Source organism: Antechinus flavipes, chromosome 6 (assembly GCF_016432865.1).
Source record: "Antechinus flavipes isolate AdamAnt ecotype Samford, QLD, Australia chromosome 6, AdamAnt_v2, whole genome shotgun sequence".
Classification (NCBI taxonomy): Eukaryota; Metazoa; Chordata; class Mammalia; order Dasyuromorphia; family Dasyuridae; genus Antechinus; species Antechinus flavipes.
Window position 1 is genome coordinate 149,791,132 of NC_067403.1, and position 23,217 is coordinate 149,814,348.

The following is a 23,217-nucleotide window of genomic DNA, read 5'->3' on the forward strand; positions in this document are numbered from 1 at the left end:
TCAAAAGGTCTATATCCAGCAACACTGGCTGGAGAGTAGTTTTCCAGTACCATTGTTAGTTATGTTGCTGGGATGTGGTTAAAAATGAGGGAAGAGCCCCAGTTCTTGTCTCTTGCTCTGAGCCGAGAAGCTTCATTAATGGCTAGCACCTTAGTCCTCTGAGCCAATTAAGTTTTGAGGACAGTATAAAAACTTTTAAAGGAAGAAGAAATAACTGACTTAACCTACATGGGTGGGTTCTTAATAATAACAATAATACCTAGTATCTAAACTGCACTTTAAGGTTTGCAAAATGAGTGGTATAGCTAGTCAGGGTCTGTGATCAGATTTGTACTCGCTTTTCCTGACTCCAGGCCAACACTTTATGAGTTGCATTTCTTATTACAATAGTTCCCTCACAACTATGATCAAATATAACTTTTCTCTTTGGCTTTTCAAGCTCTCAAAATCTGAACCCTTCTGCCTTCTGGGTAGGAGGAACAGTCAAAGTCAAAGAGAATATTCAAGGAACAAAGAAGAGACCAATTAGTCTGGACTATGAGGGATTATGACCTAGTAGATAAAGAGCTGACTTTTGAGTTATAAAAATTTGGATTCAAGTTTGACCTCTGGTATAGACTGGCTGAGGAGTTCTAATTTACACTTAGAGTAAATATCTATTCCAGAAACAAAGACTATAAGTCAATGATGCACTCTTTACTGGATTAGGTACTAATGAAAAGGCGGGGAGGGGGAACAGGGAATGTAAGTTTATCTAAAATCTACAACATTTTGTACATTGTACATTCGTACATAGTTTGAGGCCACAATTTTATGAGAGGTCTTCACTCAGTTTATCCCATTCATAAGTCTCAGGGTCATATAACCAGTCTGGGATGGGAATCAAATTAAATCTTATAGACCCCAGGGTAGATGCCCTCTCCATTTTACCATGCTGCTTTTTAGAGTGCATTTAGGGGAATAAAATATAACAAGATGGAGAAGGCAGGATAGAACCAGTCATAAAGAGTTTTAAATGCTAAAAAAGAGAGAAACTTTATATTTGATCTTGAGGCAAAAGGAAGCCCCTGGAGTTTATTGGGAGAGGGAAGAGAAGAAAGGGAAATGATACATACCCACATTTTAGAAAAATCCTTTTGGCAAATGTAAAGTATCCTTTGAAGTTGACAAACTTGAGACAAGGAGACAACAGCTCAAATGTGAGATTATGGGAACCGTTAGGGTTGGAACTATTTTTGAAAGCACTTTGTAAGTCATAAACCACAAGATTTTATTTTTCAATGTTAAAAATATAGTCTTACAATTAAAAACAAAATTAACACTTCAATAAAAAAATAAAGATGAATTTTTTATGATTTATCTCAAAAGTAATTTTGGGGTCCATGTAATATTATTCTCACTCTAAACTTCCAATTCAAGATGACTTGAAATTAAAGTTCACAAAAGGCATTTGATATTAAAACAGGTTTTTCATCCTATAGGTCAATATCTTACAGAAGATTTTTTATTTCCCTTAGTGGAGAGAATATTTTTATTCTTAGTAGCAACAGCAACAATAATAACATAAGAAGGGAGTTACAGTAGCAGTTCAGAAATCCTCACACAATTTCAGAAACAATATAGCTTAAAGACTAGTTTTATTAAGAAAAGAGTATAGAGTGAAAAAAAAAAAAGGAGTAGTTGAAGGATTTATGAGATCACAGATTAGAAGCTGGAAGGGTGATGAAAAAACTGAGATCCAAAGAGGTAAAAATGACTTGCCCAAAATCACTAATGTAAGTGGCAGAGATGAGGCTTCAAATAGTCAATATCTGTGAAGCATCTCCTATGTACTATGTACTAGTGGTGCAATAAGAGACAAAAGATAGTCCCTGTCTTAACGATGTAATAGGCAAAACAGCAAACAAATAAATATGTATAGACAAGCTATATGCAGGATAAATAGGAAATAATTAACGGAGGGGGAAGATTATTATATTACTGGAATTAAGAGGGGTTAAAGAAGGCTTCTTCAAGCAAATGGGATTTTACTTGGGACTCAAAGAAAGCTAATAGTTGGAGTAGAAGAGAGGGAGCATTTCATGGCATTGAGGGATAGTTAGGAAAAAATGTCCAGAATTGAGAAATAGAATGTTTTGTTCATGGAACAATCAAAAGGCCAGTGTCATTGGATCAAATGATATGTATTAAGTAAGGTCTAAGAAGACTGGTAGACTGGACTAAATGAGGTTAAGGATAACTGATGAGCCAACATCCAAATCATGTAAAAACTTTCTCCAGTGAAATGGGCAGATGAAAACAATTTATTCCAGTGGCCACTAAAGTGGCTGAAGCAGACACTGAAGCAATTAGAGCTTGGTCATCCATTGGTTATTTATAGCTTCCTGGGTCATTGATGGTCATCCTGACTTTGTCTTGCCATTGGACTTCTGGAATTCTGGGAGAGAGAGGCTGACTGATGATTTTGTGCAACTGGTTTACTTACATGCAATTCCCATGCAAATCAGTATATCACCCCATGATGTAATTGGTCTTCTTCAAAAATGAAGGACAGACAGCAAGAAGCTGGAAAGAGTCTAGGCTATGAAGGACTTTGAATTTCAAGCAGAGAATTTTCTATTTGATTATGGAGGCAATAGTGAGCCATGAGAGTTTGCCGAGTAGGGTGTTGACATGGTTGGACTTGGACTTTTAGGTAAATCACTTTACTTAAAGGCTGAATGAATGATTGATTGGTGTAGAGGAAACTTGAGGCAAGCAGATCCATTGGCAGCCTATTGCATTAATCAAGACATGAAATGATTTGGGTCTGCATAAAAATGATGACAGTGTTAGAATAGAGAAATGGAGAGGTATTCATGAAAGGTTGCAAAGGTGAAATTGGCAGATCTTGGCAATAACTTGGGTCCATAGGTTGTGAGCCTGAGGGACTGAGAGAATTGTGTTGCCCTTGATTCTATCTATTGTAGGATAGTTTGGGAGAGGAGTTTTATTTGGTTGAGTTTAAGGTGTCTACTGGATGTCCATTGTAAGCTGACTGAAAGATAGTTGGAGACGGAAGATTGGAGGTCAGCAAAGAGGTTAGGAAAGAAGAGGTCTATTTGAGAATCATCAGCATAGAGATGGTAATTAAATTTAATTCAGCTGTCATGTAAATGTAACCGTTCAATAAAATAAGAGCTCATGTCTGGTTTCAAGTGAGAGGCCCACTTAGGTACACTATAGAAAAGCTAGCTAATTCTTCTAAATATAAACCAATACACACCATGATATGTGGATATATATTTGAGAAACAGTCTAGTACTTTCTGAAGGAGGGTTAAAGGATTTTACATTTAATTCTTCATTTAAGAGTCTGAATTGAGAGGTAGTAAATTTAAAAAGGTAAATTCTGAAAGGGAAAACCAAATTCCCATTTGATAGCAATTAAATATGGTGGTATTTCAAATCTCATATACTTTTTAACCTTCCCCCTAAATTCTTTCTGTTGGGCAATCGAGTTAGAAAAAGTAACAACTAACTAAACAAATTGTGGAGACAGGGGAAAGTTGTTATTATTCTATAAAATAATGCTATTTCCTAGATCATGCAATGTTGGTTAATTATGGAAAAAAGTCTTACTAGATTATTTTTTGAACAAATGTCTTGGTGCATGTTGGAAATTGCTCATAGAATTCGTAACATATACTTAAGACAAAAATTTTAAAAAACAAGTATTTCCATAAGTATTTTGGATTAGATAGGGATTTGTTTTCTTATGAATAATTTCTTTGGGGTATAACTCCCGATAATAGAGTCTCAGGTTCAAAGGGTATAGACATTATAGTCTCTTTGCATAATTTTCCCTAGTGTTTCTTGTGAAATGTGGTAGGTACATTTCTTTATGGAAAAGAAATTGACATAGCTGCCCCTGGAGTTAGGAAGACCTAGATTTAAATCCTTCCTCTGACATCTCCCTGATCTTTGACCTTAGATAATTTTATTCTGTTGTAGAGAAGATATTGAATTGCTTGAATGAGGAAGTTTCTTTATCCAGGAGATTGCTATAACCATGAAATATCCTAGCTTATATTTCAGTATTTACAAATATTGTTGTTATTTCACAAAGAAAGTAAATATTTTTACTTTCAAGGCCTTGTCTCTTCTTTGACCTCTCCTGTCCAGAGGTTTAAAGAACTGGAAACTCAGTTTAAAAAAATATGCTAATTCACTTTAGCAAATATTTATTAAATATGTTATGTTTAAGATACTGTTAGGTCCTGAGGATCAAAAACTAAAAACAAAAATTTCACTGCTTTCAAGAAACTTATTTACAATTTATTTAGGAGATGTAACATAAATAAGGAAAAATTTAGGAGGTTGAAGATGCTAATATCTGGGTGGATCATGGAAGGCTTCAGAGAACAACTAGCACCTTTGTTAAGCCCTGAAGGAATACCAAAAAAAAAAGACTTTTAGGAGTGTCTTCCCAGCACAGATTGTGTGAATTCATGGAGGTTGAGAATGGAGTACTGAGTCTGAGAAATAGCTAACCCAGTTTGACTCTGACAAAAAAGACCTTACTTTTTTGTGTACTATTTAATTTTCCTGTGCTGTATTATAGAAGTATAGCCAGAGTCGCAAGAGTTAACTGATCTAAGACTTTTATTATGAACCTGAAGAGTAAAGTTTATCAGTTTAGAATGAATATTGAATTCCCCGTGATGAGATCTGTTGAGGAAAACTTATATGATGTTTTCTTAGTGCTTCAAATAAAAGCTATTAGGCACAATAGTTCTGGAAGTTTATCTAATGATTCAGGCAGGTTCCTTTGTGAATTTCTTATTTGTTTCCTCCCTTGGCATTAGTTCCTTTGGGGGAAATTGTTGTTGACTGGCCTAGCTACTAGGGAAAAGTGGGTTCAACTCTGCTTTGGTTTTACTCTAGCTTTATGCTAAACTTGCCATTTGTTTTATCTAATTAGAAAATGTGAATCAGTGTTCTGATTAAGAAATTGAGAAGTTTTTAAACTTGTTTTTGTTGTTCACTGCATTCAAAATTATTTCCACATCAAAATAGAACAGAAAAGAGGATAATATATGAAAATGTGAATCTTTTACAGCTTTTTAAAAAAAAGTATAATGATTTCAACATGTTACTTTCAAAGTTATCTTGCTTGTCTGTGCTTTCATAAAAGTCTACTGTTGATTGAAGAAAATAGATGTTAATTTTTACTGAATATACTGAAAAGTTCTCAGCTGCTAACTTCAGTAAGATGATGGAAATTATAATATGGTCTTGACTGACCCTGCAATCTATAAAAAATGTTTGTTGCCAGAAGAATTCCTAAAGATGTGCCATGAAAGGCATAGCTGGCTTTCATAATAGCAGTTTTTAAGATGAGGTCTAACTCAGCTCGTCTTAACAACTGGTTTTGACTGCTAGTTTGTCCAATTCTTTTTGAATCCCTCTTATATTTTCCAGCAATTTCTTTCAAATATGGACTCCATGTGTTTATTTCTTGCTGTATGAAAGAATATTTTTTTAGTTGTGGTAAACTTACTTTTATCAAATCTTAAAGGCTATCTCTTAGAATTTTGTGTTGTGATAAGCAGTTTCACATTTATGTTATTCAAAATTCTGTAGGTTTTGATCATTATACCCTTTACCTTTCCTAGATTGAAAAAAGTCTTTCTTCATTTAGCAGATCATTCTTCCTTTAGATAATTTTAACTCTGGACTTTTATTTAGTTCCACTATGTCCTTCTTGATGTTTAGTGATAAATATGAGAGAACTGGATATGATTATCTCAGAGTCTACAAAAAGCCCATTATTCTGAGATGGAATGGTGTTCCAGGTATGGCTATACTGTAGTTTTTTAATCAGAAAAAAATGTTTATTGTCCCATTTTCTTGTATTTTATGTTATTACATCCTATGCATATATATGTTTGTATGTACATATGTGCACTCAGTATGGGTGTATCTTAAGGGAAAGTGATATGTAACTAACCAAAAAAAATAAGATGGATTTTTAATAACTTTAAATTTCTCACAAAAATATTTACATCATAATCTAAAGTCATTGGGGAGAACTTGAAGCTTCTGGAACAAAGAACTGAAAACTGGTTGTCACAATTCTATAAAATTACATGAAAACTAGATTTATTATGAGAGACAGGGACAAGCATATGGAACCCAAAGAGTTTATAATTCACATAGAAATTTATATTATTTATAACAGTAGAATAAATGAAGAAGGAGAAAACACAGATCCCCACCTAAAAGAGTGAAAAGAAGAAAGGTGAAGTAAAGGTGAGACAAAACCCTTCTGGAAGACAAAAAGCAAGGTAATGATTAAAGCCACATTCTTTTCCCTTGAAAAATGCTCAATCATGAAGAGAGGTCTACTTTTCTACAAGGGTCCTAGCTGCACAAGCAATTTCTCAGCCTAATAGAGACTGGCCGACCCTTGCTTTGACTCCCAGGGATACACATGGGTTCCACCTTAGGATGCAAACAACACATATTGTCAGCTAACTCAAAGTGAGAGGAGGTGGATGGTGCTTCATCCTTGACACAGTATCCTGCATACTGATGTTTCTGGGAAATATGGCAACTTAAAAAGCCAAGTTCAAGGGACCCCTTAACATTCCTCAACAGGAGTGACATGATTAGACTAACTTTGGATCTATGAATTTGGCTGTGATGTGGGGAATATATTTGAGAGTTATATTTTATAATTAAGGCATGGAAACTCACTAAGAAGGAGAATATGCACTAGAATGGTTGTAGTTCAAATAGAGAAAGGTGTGATTGCAAGAGATGTTGAGGAGGTAGCATAGACAAGAGTTGAAAATGATCAGATAAGAGAGATTGAAGAATCAGAGATTAGAATTTACAATCTTAGTTGACTTGGAAAAATAGGGTTGCCCTGAACAAAAATAGGGAATATCAAAAAAGAACAGATCAGTGTCTTAAAAATGTGTAAAAGGAGAGTATCCAGAAAGAAGGGGTGCTTAACAGTAACAAACACTGCAGAGTTTAAGAAGGAGGATGACTAAGTAAAGACCATTGGATTTAACAATTAAGATGTAATTGGTAATTTTAGTGAGAACCTTTTCAGTCCATTGGTGATGGAACCAGATTGCAAGGAATTGAGAAGTAAGTGGGAGGTGAAAAAGTGTAGACAAGTGTAGCAGCTTTTTCTAGGAGTTTGGCTGTGGAAGGGAAGGAAGAAATCTAGTTTGTAGGGATGGTAAGGATCAACTGAAGATTTTTTGTCTGTTGTTTTTAAATGTGGAAAATATAGGAAGGTTTGCAGGCAGCTAAAACTGGAATTGAATTGGATTTCAGTTTTTAATACATTTTTTAAAAAAAATATTGTCTGTTACCTGAATTATTTTTTTAAGATGCACAAAAAATAAATGACGCACACTCATTAAAAAATAAATCTTTTCTGTGTTTTCTAAAAGTAAATTTAGCATTGATACAAGTTTAATTTAGCTTTTGCATTTTTAGAATTTGTTCTTGGAAGGCAATTTTGAGAATAGTCCATTTCATCTGCATTTTGTTTTTGTTGTTGTTGTTGTTTTGGCTGCAACAGTTAAAAATAGAACCGTGAATGACAGTTCTAAGGTAAATTAAATCTTAGTCCAATGATTTGGTTATAGTTCTTTCTCTAGGTGGTACAAAGTTATATCATAAACAGTAGTAGTAATTAACAGATTGCATATTTTGATTTTCTATTTTCTCTACTTAAAAGAAAGAAAAAGAGCATTATCCTTTTTTTTTTTTCCTGTTGGTATAAAGTCTTTTCCAAAGAAAAGGGTTAAGGGGATGGAAAGCAGTGCACAAAGGAATTTTTTCTTAGCTCTACATTCAAACTTGAGAGTGAGAGAGATATTAAACAAGATCCACAAATAATTTAGCATACATTTATTAAATGTCTATTAATCAGTTATTGTGGGTTCTAGGGACATAAAACATGAAATAGTTTCTGTCCTTAAGGAGCTTACATTCTCCTGGAGAAATACTTGTCCACAATTAAATAAATGCAAAGCAATATAAATTAACTTTTTTAAAAAAAATTCACTTTTAAAATTATTTTTTGTAATTCTGAATTTGGAAATATCAACAAACATAATCTTATAAAAAGAACTGAGAGGAAGATTATATTTGAAATTGCAAATCTCCATTATGTCTGGCTTGTTTTCTTGTTTAAAAAATTTACTAAATATTCCCATTAGTTTTAAAACTCTTTTGTTTTGTTTCCTTCTGAACTTCCTTCTGTTCTTTCCCATATATTCTTTTAACTGTTTAATTGATGTTCTTTTCTTTCTTTTCCACTCTTTTTGATATCATCTTCCCCTCCTCTCAACTATCCTCTCCACTTTTTTATAACATATAGTTAAGCAAAACAGATCTTTAGGCTAATGATGTCTGAAAATTTATGTTTCATCCCTCGCCTCTAGTGTATTTATCTCTGGCATTACAAAGTAATTTCATGTGAGAGCATGTGTTAATATCTGGGAGGAATGTGGAAAGGCTTTTTATGTAGGAAGTAGACACTGAACTGTGCTTTGACATAAGCTAGGGATTTTATTATAATGGTTTCTTTGTGTGTAAGAAAGTGTTATGAGGGACAGCTAGGATGGTAATTTGATTAGAATAGAGTAGTATGTGAATGGAAGTTATATGAAAGAACACTATAAAGTTATTTGGTAACCATAAAAAGTTATTTGGGAATCATACTCTGAAAAGTTTTAAGTGAAAAACTGAAGATTCTGTATTTTATCTTAAAGACATCTGGGAATCATTGAGAGTTTTTGACATGCTTATAAGTCTATTTCAGAATGGATTGGAGAGAGGTACTACTGGAAAGGAGACAGTTTCAGTTAATCAACAAGTCTGGCCCATGGCAAGGTGATTGTACTGTTTAGGCTCTAGGGTTCTGATAAATGAAGTCAAGAACAGTTTGGGAATGGATAGTTAATTAGAAATAAAAATATCTCCTGGGGCACGTTTCAATATCGAACTGTAGTATAAATGAGAGGTTATAAGGGCCTGGACTAGGACATCATCTTTGTAAAATACAAAGGAGACATTAAGAATAAACTAGATCTGAACCCAATTAGGTTTTTTGTGTTTTATATAAAGAGTGAGTGACCTGCTCTGAGGAAATATACAAAAGACTTCACAATTTTTGTTCTGTCAGAAACTTGGGAAAATTACATCATGCTCAAAGAAAAAAGTTGAATTCTAGCAAAAGAGTAAAATCCTGTGATTGATGAAGTGGTCTCTTTCTTTAGTTAGCAGAATGTGGAAGGCTGAGTCTTCGCTCTTCATCCAAAGCCACCTTCTACCCATTATATTAGCAAGAGAACTACTACTTATTTCTACTTGATTCGTCAAGGTTTAAAATAGCTTCCATTTTTTTTTTTTTTTTTGTTTTGTTTTCTTGTTTAAGAAAGCTAAACTTCTAAGCTAATGAAATTTGGGGTTGAGAGATTACTTCTTCCAGGTCCCTAGTTTATATACCCCCCAAATCAGTAAAGATGAGTTTGATATTCTTCTCTGCACTGATTGACATCTAAATATTTGAAAAAATTACTAGTAAAGGCATAACATGAATTATTACCTTTGTAGCAGATGCTGTATTGCTGCTGATAGAACCCTGTTTGCAGGCATTTCTATGAAACTTTAGTTCTTACAGGAGGCTCTAATTATTTCTCACCTTTAATAAAATATTCTATTCTCTAGTGGTAGTAAGTTTAGGCAGCAATTGAAGGAGAAATTAAAAGATCTCAAAATTTTCAGCTGCTCAATTATCCATTTCTGCCTTGTCCTCTTTTTCCAATGGCTTATCTTAGTAGCAGCAGATACATAAGGAGAATGGAATATCTTATGTTCTGTAGATTGTCTTTTGAAAAATCTGTCACCTTGCAGATATAGTAGATGTTTTGGGGGGGACTCCTGCAAAGAATGTAGAAGGTAATTCTGACAAACGGTCGGGTGGAAAGAGCTCTCGATTTGGAATCTGAGGACCCTCCTTAGAATCCACTTGATAAATGTGCCCCGGGAAAAAATCATTTAACCTTTTCTGGTCTCATTTTCCTCCATAGTAATCAAAGGGTTGACTACACGGTCTCTGAAAGTTAAATAGAAAGAGGAGAAAGTAATAGCTCCTGCTCTAATGGGAAAGAAAACATAAAACTACATACAAACAACAAATAGGCAGGATAAAGATCCTATCTATCTCTTGATTTTGATCCTATATGTTGGCTGTTAAGCTTGCAGGAAGGATCTAAATCTTCATTAATTTATTATAATGACGTTTTCTTTGTATTAAAGCTGGTCTTTTGGGATATTCTTTTGATCTAAGTTAAACATATTTTCTTTGATGAAAACTATAAATCAGTTTTCTTAATTTTCATTTATTTAAATATAAAATTGCATGCCTGTTCTGGGCTCAATCATTTTTCTGGAGTTGTAAGTGGTAAGAAGGAGGGGAAAATTGTTCAGAAGAATTGCAATATAGTTTTTTTTTTTTTTTTTTTTTTTTTTTTTTTGCTGAGGCAGTTGGGGCTAAGTGACTTGTCCAGAGTCACATAGCTAGGAAGTGTTAAGTGTCTGAGACCAGATTTAAACTCAGGTCTTCCCAACTTCAGGGCTGGTTTTCTAAAGTGTTCCACCTAGCTGCCCAATAATATCATTTTATTGGCTTTCCATAACACTAAGCATTTCCAGACCAGTTAACATTTATGTATAAGAGAAGACACAGTAAATAATCTTTCCTAAATGTTTTTCATAGTCTTAAGAAGAGAGAAAGAGGAAAAGCAAAATTTTAAAAACCTTTTGAAACACTTTGAAACCACCAAGGCTTCCTGCACCCCTCTGTCTTTCAGTGCTCTTTCCTTGCCCCACATCTTTTAATAATAGAATTTAAAGCAGAACAATGATTCATAGATGAGGTAGTTAATATTAACACTTTTCCTTCTCTTTCCCATTAGGGGAGCAGATAATGATATATATATGATATAATGATATTATATGTGTATGATATATCATATTTAGATGTAAATCTATGTATATGCATATATGTATATAAGGAATGATCATACACATGCACAAATATACACACATACACATGTTTCTGTAGTGAGGAGACCTGGTTTTCTATCACTAATTATGTGATTTGCAATTTCCTTATCTCAATCTCCATTTCCTTATTTGTAAAATTGGTGTTATTCCCTTCAGAAAATCTGTATGCTGTTGGTGATTCTGTGAATTGGTTCAGCTGTTATGGAAAGCATATTTCATTTCTCATTTAAAAGAAGTAAAAGACCCCCCCCCCCAACACACTAAAATTAGTCTCACTTTTTGTGGTAGTAAATGTCAAAGAAAAAAAATCAATTCTATACTCTGAATTTTACGTGCAAGTCTTTAAAAAATAGTTTTATTTAATTTCATATTAATTTAAGTCCAAGTATTTCTCATTTAAGAAGAAGCAGAATCTTTTCCATGTACCTAGACTTCACCAAGACAATTTGAGGTAACATATATAAGAATCTTGAAAAAGAGAAATGCCATAAAATGATAAAACACAATTATAGCTTAACATTCTACTTATAATGGAACAGTAATCATTTATTCTTTTTGAATGTCTCTGGAGAATAGCCCTTCTTAAATTTATCCTTTTTGACCAATCTTCTCAGGTCCTCAGCTGGTCAGAAGTGACATGAAGTAATCAAAGGGACCATCTTCCTCTGAATAATATCTAAATTCTTTCAGTTAATGAGCAAAGAAGGGTCTGTCCAATCTCTTTAGGGGTGATGATAGTTAAAACAAATGATTTCAACTAGATATAGGATACTTTTTGGTTTCTACCCTTACTTCTGTTATACCAAGAATATCTTTTTTTTTTAATTTAAATTTTTTTTTGCTGAGGCAATTAGGTTAAGTGACTTGCCCAGGGTCCAAAGCTAGGTTAAGTGTCTGAGGTTGAATTTGAACTCAGGTCCTTCAGGGGCGGTGCTCTATCCACTGCGCCATTTAACTGCCCCATTTCTTTTATTCTTGACCTACTAACTCCTTTTCTAAAGGAAAAATCTGGAAAAGAATTTAGACTAAAGAAATATTTATTTTATAATATTTTAGTTGAACTAAAAAAGGAAGTTTTACAAAGTAGATGCTCATTAATTAGGGAATGACTTAAAAAATATATCATGGTACATAGAAGTAGTAGAATAAGAGAAACAATAAATATGAAGAATTCAAGAAGAGAATTGATGCAGAATGATATAAGCAGAGCCAAAAAGACATTATATGCAACCACAATAATATAAATGGAGAAAACCAAAGCCTCCAAATATAATACTTGAAGTTTAACCCTGAAAAGAAAATGAGAGATGAAACAGTGCACTTTTGTTCCTTTCCTTGCAGAATTGAGGGACAACAGATTTGGAACATTTCATTAACTTTCAGACTTGGTTTAATTAATTTGATTCAACTGCTTTCCCTCTCTCCTTTTTATTCTTTGTTCCAAGGAAGGGATGGCTCATAGGGTTGAGGAGGTAGGAGTAAAGTATTTGGAAGTGAAGTTAACAGATAAAAGATATCTGTAAACAAATTTAAAAAAAATACAATATATGTCACTAGTAAACTATCAGAAAAAATATATCTAATGAAATAGGTTAATCTTTTAAAGATTTATTGATATCTTTTTTTTTTAGTCCATTATATTCCTTCTCATTTCTTCCTTTTAAAATTCTAATTTTCCTTCAAAGCTTAACTCAAACACCAGTTCCTTTTGGAAGCTTTGCTTGATATCCCCAAAAGTAAGTGGTTTACTTCAAAATGGCCTTGTATTTGTTTTATATATACACTTACAAACACACACACACACACACACACACACACACACACACACACACACACACACATATAGTTGCTTCCCTTGTAGCATGGGTTTTTAATCTGGAGATTATGAACCTGTTTTTAAAAATATATTTTGATAATTATATTTTTAGTATGTTTTCTGTGATTCCATCTTTTATTTTATGCATTTTAAAATATTATTCTGAGAACGTGTTCAGTTTTATTAGTCTGCCAAAGTTGTCCCTTATAGAATGTCCAATAGAATGAAAGCTCCCTAGGGACAAGAGCTATTTCATTTCTGTCTACATAATACCCAGCTTAAGTCCTGGCACATGATAGGTGCTTAATCTATAATACAGTTTATTAAGGACCAATAATCTCTTCCATCCTTGATTAGAGTTAATGGAAGAATCTAGCTTCTAATATTAGCTCAAATCCTTTTAAAATCACCCCAGTATTCTTTCTTTTTCTCTAATCTCAAAGGAAGAAATAATCTTTGTTTTTAATCAAAGGTAATCTTGTACTCCATGCTATCTGTCCATATGTTTATCTAATTTTTAAGCACTCTGTCTCCCTTGTTAGACAGTAACTTTCTTGAGGATAGAGACTATTTTGTTTTTATCTGTGTAACCTAAGAAAAACTTTGGATTTTTGAGCTATTCTTATGGTTTCATCGATATAAGGAAATCCTACTGAGGGGATTTATTCTATCACTGTAGTTTAGCAGTTGTACCATATAATCTTAGAGCATTTCTAGAGCATCAAGGAATGGAGTAATTTGCCCAGGGTCACATAACCAGAACGTGTCTGAGGCAGGACTTAAGCTTTCCCAACCTTTGGGATAGCAGAAATGGTAGTAGTCATTATATTAACTAATTATCTGCCTATTAAAACTATTTGTTATTCTTCATCATTTTAATTCTCTTGAAGTTATTCTTTGAAGTATGTGTATAAATATGTTATATAAACAAATGAAACAAAGAGAAAGAAAAAATTTTATTGACCCGTCCTTTTTCTTTTTTCAAGAAGAGTTATTTTATGTAATTTTGATTTTCTGAGTTAATATTATATATGTAAAGAAGCTCATGTTTCATGGATGTTGAAACAGATGTTTCCAGACTGCTTCTAAAATATCCCTTATGAGGAGATTTCACATTTAAGGAAAATGAGGATAATTTAATTTTAAAATTGTCTTGCACTCTGTTCTCACCTTGGAACATATGCAGAGTTAACCTCATTCTTTGCAGTAGCAAAAGGTGATAATTGTGCTTTTCATATAAGCTGTGATTTTTACTCGATCCAGTTTTGAACATTGATTTTTTTTTGTGGGTGTGTGTGTGTTTATAAACAGATAATCTCAGTGATGCCTTGAAGAAACTGAAGATCACAGCCATTGATATCTCTGAGGATAGTTTGGAAGGATGTTTGGACTGCCTGCTTCAAGCCCTGGCGCAAAACAGTAAGTCTGATTGAACTGCCATATGTGATCAGTGGGAGAGTCTACTTAGCAGCCACTCTGAATCTGTTGATTCTGAAATTTCTCTTAAGTGTTGCTCTCTATTATTGAGGCCTTTAACTGTTAGGATTTTGAAATATATTTTAAAAAGCCATAATTGTTCCAGGAGAGCAAAAAGAAAGGAACTGTTTACTAGTGGTAATGAAATTAGTACCAATCCTAAAGGGAGGTTGTTATCCAGTTATAAGCACACAGACACACAAACAACATTTGTATCTCATTATTTAACAGCTGTTGTTTTAAAAAAAAGTTTGCAAGACATCTAAAGTATGTCTGTTATCTCAGATTTAGAAACTCTTCAGAAATCATTCCTATCTTAAACCTTCAAGAGGGGCCATCTAATCCAGTCCCTTGCATTCAATGAGGTTTTAATCCAGAGCATATCTGATAAGTCTAAGGAGATGGATGCAGTGTTTCCTTAAATAATTCTAGAATAAGAAATTTCTCAAATACTTATTGAATGACCCAATATCTTATCATGTTCAATCCACTAGAACATTTCTTTTTTTTTTTTTTTCCCTCGTTTCTCTAGTGCATTAGTGTATATTTAGGTAAAGACTAACTTTTACTTTGTACCTTAATTTCTGAAGTAGGTTATGTACTCATATAATGTACCTATTGTCTTATTTTAGAAATAATTATGGAGCAGAAAATTAACATACAGAAAAGAGGCTATGCATTTCAGTTTCATGCTTTCTGTGTTTGAGAGCTTGTCTGATTGAGTATATTATTTGTTTTTTCTACTAATCATCCAAAAGAAAAATTTATTTAGACTGATTACAAATCTTTGTTTTGACTTGATTGAAATATTAAAATGTCATTCCAAAAGCATAATTTTAAGTTGGCTTCTCTTAGGGATGCTACTGCTATATAAGGCTATAGCTTTATCATCTTGATATTTAAGCTTTAGACATTTTAACAAAATCATAGCCATTGCTGCATAATACTGGCTTCAAAATTAGGAAGATGTGTTCAAAATGCCCTTATGATGTAGCCACATGTTTCTGGACAAGTCATGTAACTTCCTCAGTGCTTCAGGAAACTCTAACTATTAAATTTTTGAACAGCTTTGTTCAAGGGTGTTTCCTTACTGGGACCCACATCAATGAAATCATAAATTAGGATTAAGATGAATTAGGATTAGGATCATGGTATTACAGAAGTACTCCTAGTTAAATGGTTCATTATTGAGGAAGGGAAAGAGAACAAAGGAGAGAAGCCTATTGGTCTGTCTGCCCAAGAATCTATGTAAGCAGATTTGCTTCCTTAAATCATTAGACTTTAATGACCATAGCAATGCAAAACAGTCTATGTGAAGTGATCCATAACCAAAAAGGAAAAATCAGAATAACAAAACACCTGTTAACTCTCTCTTTAGAGAATCATTCATAATGTCTCTTTTACCCCCCTGAGACAATTGGGGTTAAATGACTTGCCCAGGGTCACACACCTCGGAAGTATTAAGTGTCTGAGAGCAGATTTGAACTCGGGTCCTTCTGCCTAAAAGGCTGGTGCTGTATCCACTACGCCACCTAGCTGCCTCATTCATAGTGTCTCATGGGAGAGTCTAGAAGATAGTACAGAAGTTAGTATTGTACTGCTGGACAGTATTTGTTAATCTTGTTTGTTGTTTTTATTGATTCTTAAAACCACTAAGCAGTATTTGAAAAATGTTGGTTGACATTTACCCAGAGGAGAAAATTATCTTTTATTCAGCAGTGTCATTTTGATAGAAGTTCACCTATTCCTGACATTGAGGAGGAAAGTCTAATATTAAAGGAAAGATATGATGAATGAAAACTCTGAGAGACAGAATTTCTGAGTAATTAATAATAGATCTGTTAACTAGGCTAACCAGCCAATAAATTGATGATCAATGATTACCCTAGCTAATCAAAGACCCTAAGGGAGTTCCTGAAATTTCTTAAATACCTTTTGGAAAAGAATTTTTCCTGACAAGTAAAACTCAGCCCTGATTGGTAAACATGTAAATGAGGAGATAGGCTAGAAGTCTTTATTTAGCTCCTCCTACTGAGAATGAGTTTGATCATGAGTATCTTTGAGGCATTTAGGCAGGGTAAACCATTTCTATCTGGACTTCTCTAGCTAGTTTCTCCTTCATGGTTTGAGTTGCCCCAAACTCTAATGAAGATCAAAGAGAAAAGTGGGTTCATCCCCCAAGCAAAGACTCATCTACACTGGACTCTTTATTCTCTATGTCTCCCAATTGGATGGAGTCCTGCCCATCTAGTTAAGAAGCTTTATCTTAGGAGCAGATCTCATCACTCAGCCTTGTCTCTCTGTAATTGACTGATGTTTTCAGGAGTTGGATTTTAATAAATAAAAGAAAAAGGATGCATCATAAATTAATAATTAGTTATTAATAGAATATCTTAGTCTTAACGTCTCTCAAAGGGCAGTCATTGTTGCATCTTGGTTAAAAAATGTTCTTACCCAGAATGAGGGTCATGTTTTTCACATGTTTAAAATATAATAAAACAATAATATAATTATAAATAATAAAATATTAAAATTTAATATATTTTAAAATAATATCTTGTCAAATGAGTCTTGGAACCTTTTGGACTATGGTATTTTTGTCTTCAAATCTCTTGTCTTCTCAGAATTATTGTCAATATATTGAAGAACCAGTTGAATAGCCTTTTAAAAATTGTGTCTTCAATCAGTAAGTCATGTCATGCTTTTTGAGAAAACTCTTCATTGACATTACAAAGAAGACAACAGATAGTGATGTGCATTTTCTTTGTCTTTTTAAAATATTTTTATTTTGTTAAGCATTTTCCAATTGCATTTTAAAATTATTTTTATAATAACTTTTTATTTTTCTAAATACATGCAAAGATAGTTTTCAACATTCACCTTTGCAAAATCTTATATTCTAAATTTTTCTCCCTTCCTTCTTTCTTCCCTCCTCTAAACAGCAAACAATCCAATACAAGTTAAACAGGTGCAATTCTCTTAAACATTTTTGTCTTGCTGTTCATGATAGATCAAAAGGAAAAAAACAAAAAACAAAAAACGTTGTACATATTGGAAAACAGGATGATGTAAGATCACAGCTTGCAAGTGGAACTTCCAGGTCTAAAATCCAAGTTTTCTGATTCCTGCTAGTGTTCTTTTCATACTAAGGACAAAGAGAGGAAAAATGGGATGATGGGAGAGAGAAGAGAGTAAATCAATAGTTATTTGTTAGAATATTTACTTAGACATAGACACGTGATTTTGAACGAAAAATACGTTTCAGATATGGAATAGATTAATGCAGTATTTTCGTTAACTTAAAAGCAGTAGAAATAGTTCTAGATTTTATGTCCTGGCACTATGATTTTAGGAAAGTCACGTAAGTTCTGAGCCTTAGTTTACAGATTATTAAATATGGATAATAATTATATACTACATTTTACTTAGTTATTCTGAGGGGGAAAACTTTTTTTTTATCAACCATAGAATTCTATGTAAACATGAGTTGATTATTTTTGTTATATCTTATTTTAGAAAAGTAATATGTATTTTGTGTTGTGAATGGAAACAGTAAATTAATTCAATTTACCAATTATCTTCAGGAAAAGAGAAAAAGAACATGTCCTGTTATCAGTCGATAAAATTTCATTCATGACCTTATCTAAAAGGCTACTGACACAAGAGGGCGTATAATAGAGAAAAAAGACATTTTACTTGATAATCAGATTCAGCAAGAAATCAGATTCTGTAAGTTGCTTTTTTTTTACTGAAGTTTTAAAATTTGAAGTTTAAAATTTGAAATTGAACATTTAAAATTGGAATATTTCAAGAAGCAATATTTTAATTCAGTTCAACAAATATTGATTAGATGCCTCTTTCTTGCTTTGCATTGTGCCCTAAAGACACAAATGAGACAGATAATCTTTGTCCTCAAGGATCTCTACTTTGGGAAAGAAAGAAATAAAATATTTATGTGTATAGACAGAGTTGGTCCCTGAGCCTTGAAGAAAGATCAGGATTTTGAGAGATAGAAATGAGAAGGGTATGAATTTCAGATAATGGAGGAGACATCCTTTTTACCTGTATAGAGGAATGAGTTTGAGCCCTTTGGGGGAATGGTAGTCCACTTTGGAATATAGGACTGAAAGGGGCATAATAGGAAATTAGGCTGGAAAAGTAGATGAACAGCTTGATTGCAGAGAAGCTTAAATATCAGGTTAAGTAAAGAATTTACATTTCATCTTCTGGAGATGCAGAATCTCTAAATGTTTTTGAATAAGGGAATAAAATGTAGCTCTAGACCCGTAGGAGGAAGATTATTTTGATAGCTAGATAGAGATATGATTGGTGAGAGAAGAGAACATAAGGAGGTAGAGCAATTAGGAAGCTATTAAAGTGGTCCAGGTAGGAGGCTAGGAGGCAGAAAGGCCTAGCCTAAAAGTTGATGACGCTGAAAGAAAAAAAGCAGGAACTCTTTTGGAAATAAGTTCTATTAGACACCATAACTTAGTAGATATGGGGTGTGAAAGAAAATGAAGAATCAAGGATGATTCTGAAGTGCTCAACCTGAGTGACTTCGAAGATTGTGAAGAGAAACAGAGAATACTGAATAACCAGAAGCTTGGATAGGAAGAGAATGAATTCCATTTTGAATATGTTAAGTTTAAGATATTTTGGGGACATCTGCTTGGAGATATCTAGGGAAGCTATTGATAATATGTAACTTGCCCTCAAAAAATAAATTAAGGCTAAATATTTAGATTTGGAAATCACCTTTTTAGAAATAAGGCTTGAACCTGTGTGAGAGAGATTAGATAGAGAAGAAAAAAGAGTAGTAGGGTATACAGTCCTAGGGTGTAGAAGAGTTAGAAGAAGATGACCCAGTAAAAATGACTGAGATAGAATGATTAGACATCAGACTTGTAGAGAACGGTGTCCTCTGCCAGCAGAGAATAGTGTTTGGAAACATCAAAAATCATTATGTACAAAGTATCTCAGAAGCCCAAAAAAAGCCCAAAAGAACTCCAAGCTGTACCAAGACTTTTGGGGCACCCTTTATTGCACTGAAAGTTTTTATACTCTTCTAAACTTTCATATTTTTCTTCTGTCTAGTTGGTAATTTGTTACTTTAAAATAGCCTTCTAGAGCAACACTTATTGAAGCAGGAGGTATAAGTAATGACAGAGTGGGTGAGTAGCATTGAGAAGATGTGTAATAACTTCATTTCTTTAGAATTAGTCACCTCTGGAAATTGTTGACAGGTACAACATAACATTGACTCTTAAAATCACGTCATGATTGAAAATCAGAAAAGAAATTTTTAAAAATGTTTTAGTAGAGTACTGAATTTGTTCAGCTTTTCATCCAAAGGCACAGTAATTGATTCATTGCTACTTCTATTAAAGATAAAAATGTGGAATATTTAGGTGAGTCAGTGCTTGGCTTGTATGGGAAATGCTTCTATTTCCATGTTCTTATCGACTAGTGTCAATTTTAAATTAGGAATATCACTGTGCAACAGAAGTACACCTGAGCAGAGAAGAATCAATATGTTTCTGCATAAGTGTAAGCATAAATTTTTTTTGCATTAAATATTTTTCTTTCACAGTTGAATTTTTTAAAGAAGAAGAATCAAGAAATTTGCATTTTCAGCTTTTGTGAAAATCACTCTATTCAGCCTCATCCATTAAACACATTAAACTCTGATCTGTGATCTGTAATATTGGTGAAGAGGTTTTGATACAAGTCCATAATAGTGACAGCTAATATGATGCAGCACTTTATAGTTTACATAGTGCTTTACACATATTATCTCATTTGATCCTTATGATCTTATGAATAGAGGCCATTATTATCCATGTTTACAAATAAGAAAACTGAGCTTTGGCGAGATCAAATAACTAGTGCAGAAACCTACAACCACTAGCTTTTGAGGGCAGAATTTGACTCCAGGATCAATATACTCTGTTGTGCCACCATGCATGTTTGCTTTCCATAAGCAAAACAGTAGAAAAAAGATGCTGTTGCTCCATATTTCTGTTGTACATTTTGATTGTCATATTAGTAAAAATATGGAAGTAGCCTTTTGGGAAATCAACTGTTAGCACTTTTCTCTTCAGTTAAATGAAAGGCATCAAATAAATCCATTTTTGATATTTTAATTATTTTATACTCATTTTTTGAAACTTAAAATGATATATGTCCTACATGGCAGTACTAGTCTGCATATACATTAACATCAAATATTGGTCTCAGAGTTATACATGAGGACTGTCATCTGTGTTGAGTAAAATATAAAGCCTCAAGGACAGAAGCAGCTAAAATTTGATCTATAATAAAAATGTGTTCTAACAGCAAAGGGATTATTATGGTTGCTGAGGGAACCATAGAATCATGCTGGCAGGTTGGTAGGGTCTTGTCTGCAATGTAGTGCTAAACTGCTTTCTTCAGGAGTTATATCCTTTGTCTTTGCTCCTTAATCTCATTGGCTTTTTGAATCTTGACCTTACTTGACTGCTTGTCATGTTACTTAGTATTTATATAAGAATTTCTTGAGAATTAATTTTTCATTTATCAGAACAACTTACTCTCTAGGAGAGAAAATATTTCTAGTTTTAATGTGAAAAAGAAGAAAGAGTTTTAGTAGTGTTTAGCTCTAAGTTTCTTTCTTTAAAAAAAGTTTTTTTTTTTTAATTAAAGCTTTTTATTTTGGGACAGTTAGGTGGTGCAGTAGATAGAGCACCAGCCCTGAAGTCAGAAGGACTGGAATTCAAATTTGGTCTCAGACATTTAACACTTCATAGCTGTGTGACCCTGGGCAATTCACTTAACCCCAATTGCCTCAGCAATAAATAAATAAATAAAAATAAAGCTTTTTATTTTTCAAAACATATGCATGGACAATTCTTTAACATTAGCCCTTGCAAAACCTTGTATTCCAATTTTCTTTCCCTTAGATGGCAAATAGTCCAATGATGTTAGAATTCTTACAAGGTGCTAAGTCAGTGGAATTGAGCAGACAGTGGTTAAATCTAATTTAGCATTGAGTTAATCCTACAACAAATAATGGTTTCCTAGTGATGTAATGATTGGAGTATACTCAGTATGCAGTATATAAGCAAGAAGCTCTCAGGGCCAAAGAGCACTCTGGGAGATTGAGAAGCCAGGATTCAGTTGGGCAGAATGAAGGAAGACAGAGAAGTGGTGGCAGGCTGTGTTGTGAAGAACACTGAAACCAAGATCTGGAAGGTCTCCAGAAAACTAGCCGAGCCCCACGAGAAAGAAAGAGAAAATAAAGGATCTGGACTTTAATGGCTGGCTGCATTTGAGGTGATTATTACTCAGAATTGAAACTGAGGTTGCCCCCAGAAGCCCCCCAAGAAATCTGTTCCCAAAAAATGATTATATTTGAGAAAAGAGAACATTACATAATATATGTTAAATCCAATATATGCACACATATTTATATAATTATTGTGCTGCACAAGAAAAGTCAAATCAAACCATTAAAAAAAAAAAAAGCTGCAGCAACAGAATAAAATGCAAGCAAGCAACAATGAAAAGTGAAAATGCTATGTTGTGAATCACACTCATTTCCCATAGTTCTCTTTCTAGGTGTAGATGGCTCCCTTTATCACTGCACAAGTGGAATTGGTTTGAATCATCTCAATGTTGAAGAGAGCCACATTCATCAGAAATTGATCATTGTATAATCTTGTTATTGCCGTGTATAATGATCTCCTGGTTCTGCTCATTTCACTCAGCATCAGTTCATGTCTCTCCAGGTCTTTCTGAAATAATCCTGCTGGTCGTTTCTTACAGAACAATAGTATTCTATATCATTCATACATCATAATTTATTCAGCCATTCTCCAATTGATGGGCATCCACTCAGTTTCCAGTTTCTCACCACTACAAAAAGGACTGCCACAAACATTTTTGTACATATGGGTCCCTTTCCCTTCTTTAAGATCTCTTTGGGATATAAGTCCAGTAGAAACATTGCTGGATCAAAGAGTATGCACAGATTGATAACTTTTTGAGCATAGTTCCAAATCACTCTCCAAAATGGCTGGATCCATTCACAGTTCCGCCAACAATGTATCAGTGTCCCAGTTTTCCCACATCCCCTCCAACATTCATCATTATCTTTTCCTGTCATCTTAGCCAATCTGAGAGGTGTGTAGTGGTATCTCAGAGTTGTCTTAATTTGCATTTCTCTGACCAAAAGTGATTTAGAGCACTTTTTCATATGTCTAAAAATAATTTCAGTTTCTTCATCTGAAAGTTGTCTGTTTATATGCTTTGACCATTTATCAGTTGGAGAATGGCTTAAATTCTTATAAATTTGAGTCAATTCTCTATATTTTAGAAATGAGGCCTTTATCAGAACCTTTGAACATAAAAATATTTTCCCAGTTTATTACTTCTCTTCCAAATCTTGTCTGCATTAGTTTTGTTTGTACAAAAACTTTTTAAGTTAATATAATCAAAATTATCTATTTTGTGATCAATAATGCTCTCTAGTTCTTCTAGAAATTCCTTCCTCCTCCATAGATCTAAGAGATAAACTATCCTATGATCTTCTAATTTGTTTATAATATCATTTTTTATGTCTAGATCATGAACCCATTTCGACCTTATTTTGGTATATGGTGTTAGATGTGGGTCAGTGGCTAGTTTCTGCCATACTAGTTTCCAATTTTCCCAGCAGTTTTTGTCAAATAGTGAATTCTTATCCCAAAGGCTGGGGTCTTTGGGTTTGTCAAATACTAGATTACTATAATCATTGACTATTTTGTCCTGTGAATCCAATCTATTCCACTGATTAACTTCTTTATTTCTTAGCCAGTACCAAATGGT

The 23,217-nt window shown here is 33.4% G+C and overlaps 1 protein-coding gene across 3 annotated transcripts in view; it reads left to right on the forward strand.

The window, feature by feature from the left end:
• The window catches only part of RAP1GDS1 (Rap1 GTPase-GDP dissociation stimulator 1), a 222,085-nt gene that overhangs the window by 18,215 nt on the left and 180,653 nt on the right, over positions 1-23,217 (forward strand). For all 3 annotated transcript variants that reach the window (XM_051964422.1, XM_051964421.1, XM_051964423.1), the window contains exon 2: positions 14,209-14,316. In XM_051964422.1, coding sequence (XP_051820382.1) covers positions 14,209-14,316 — 108 coding nt within the window. The remainder of the gene's footprint in view (positions 1-14,208; positions 14,317-23,217) is intronic.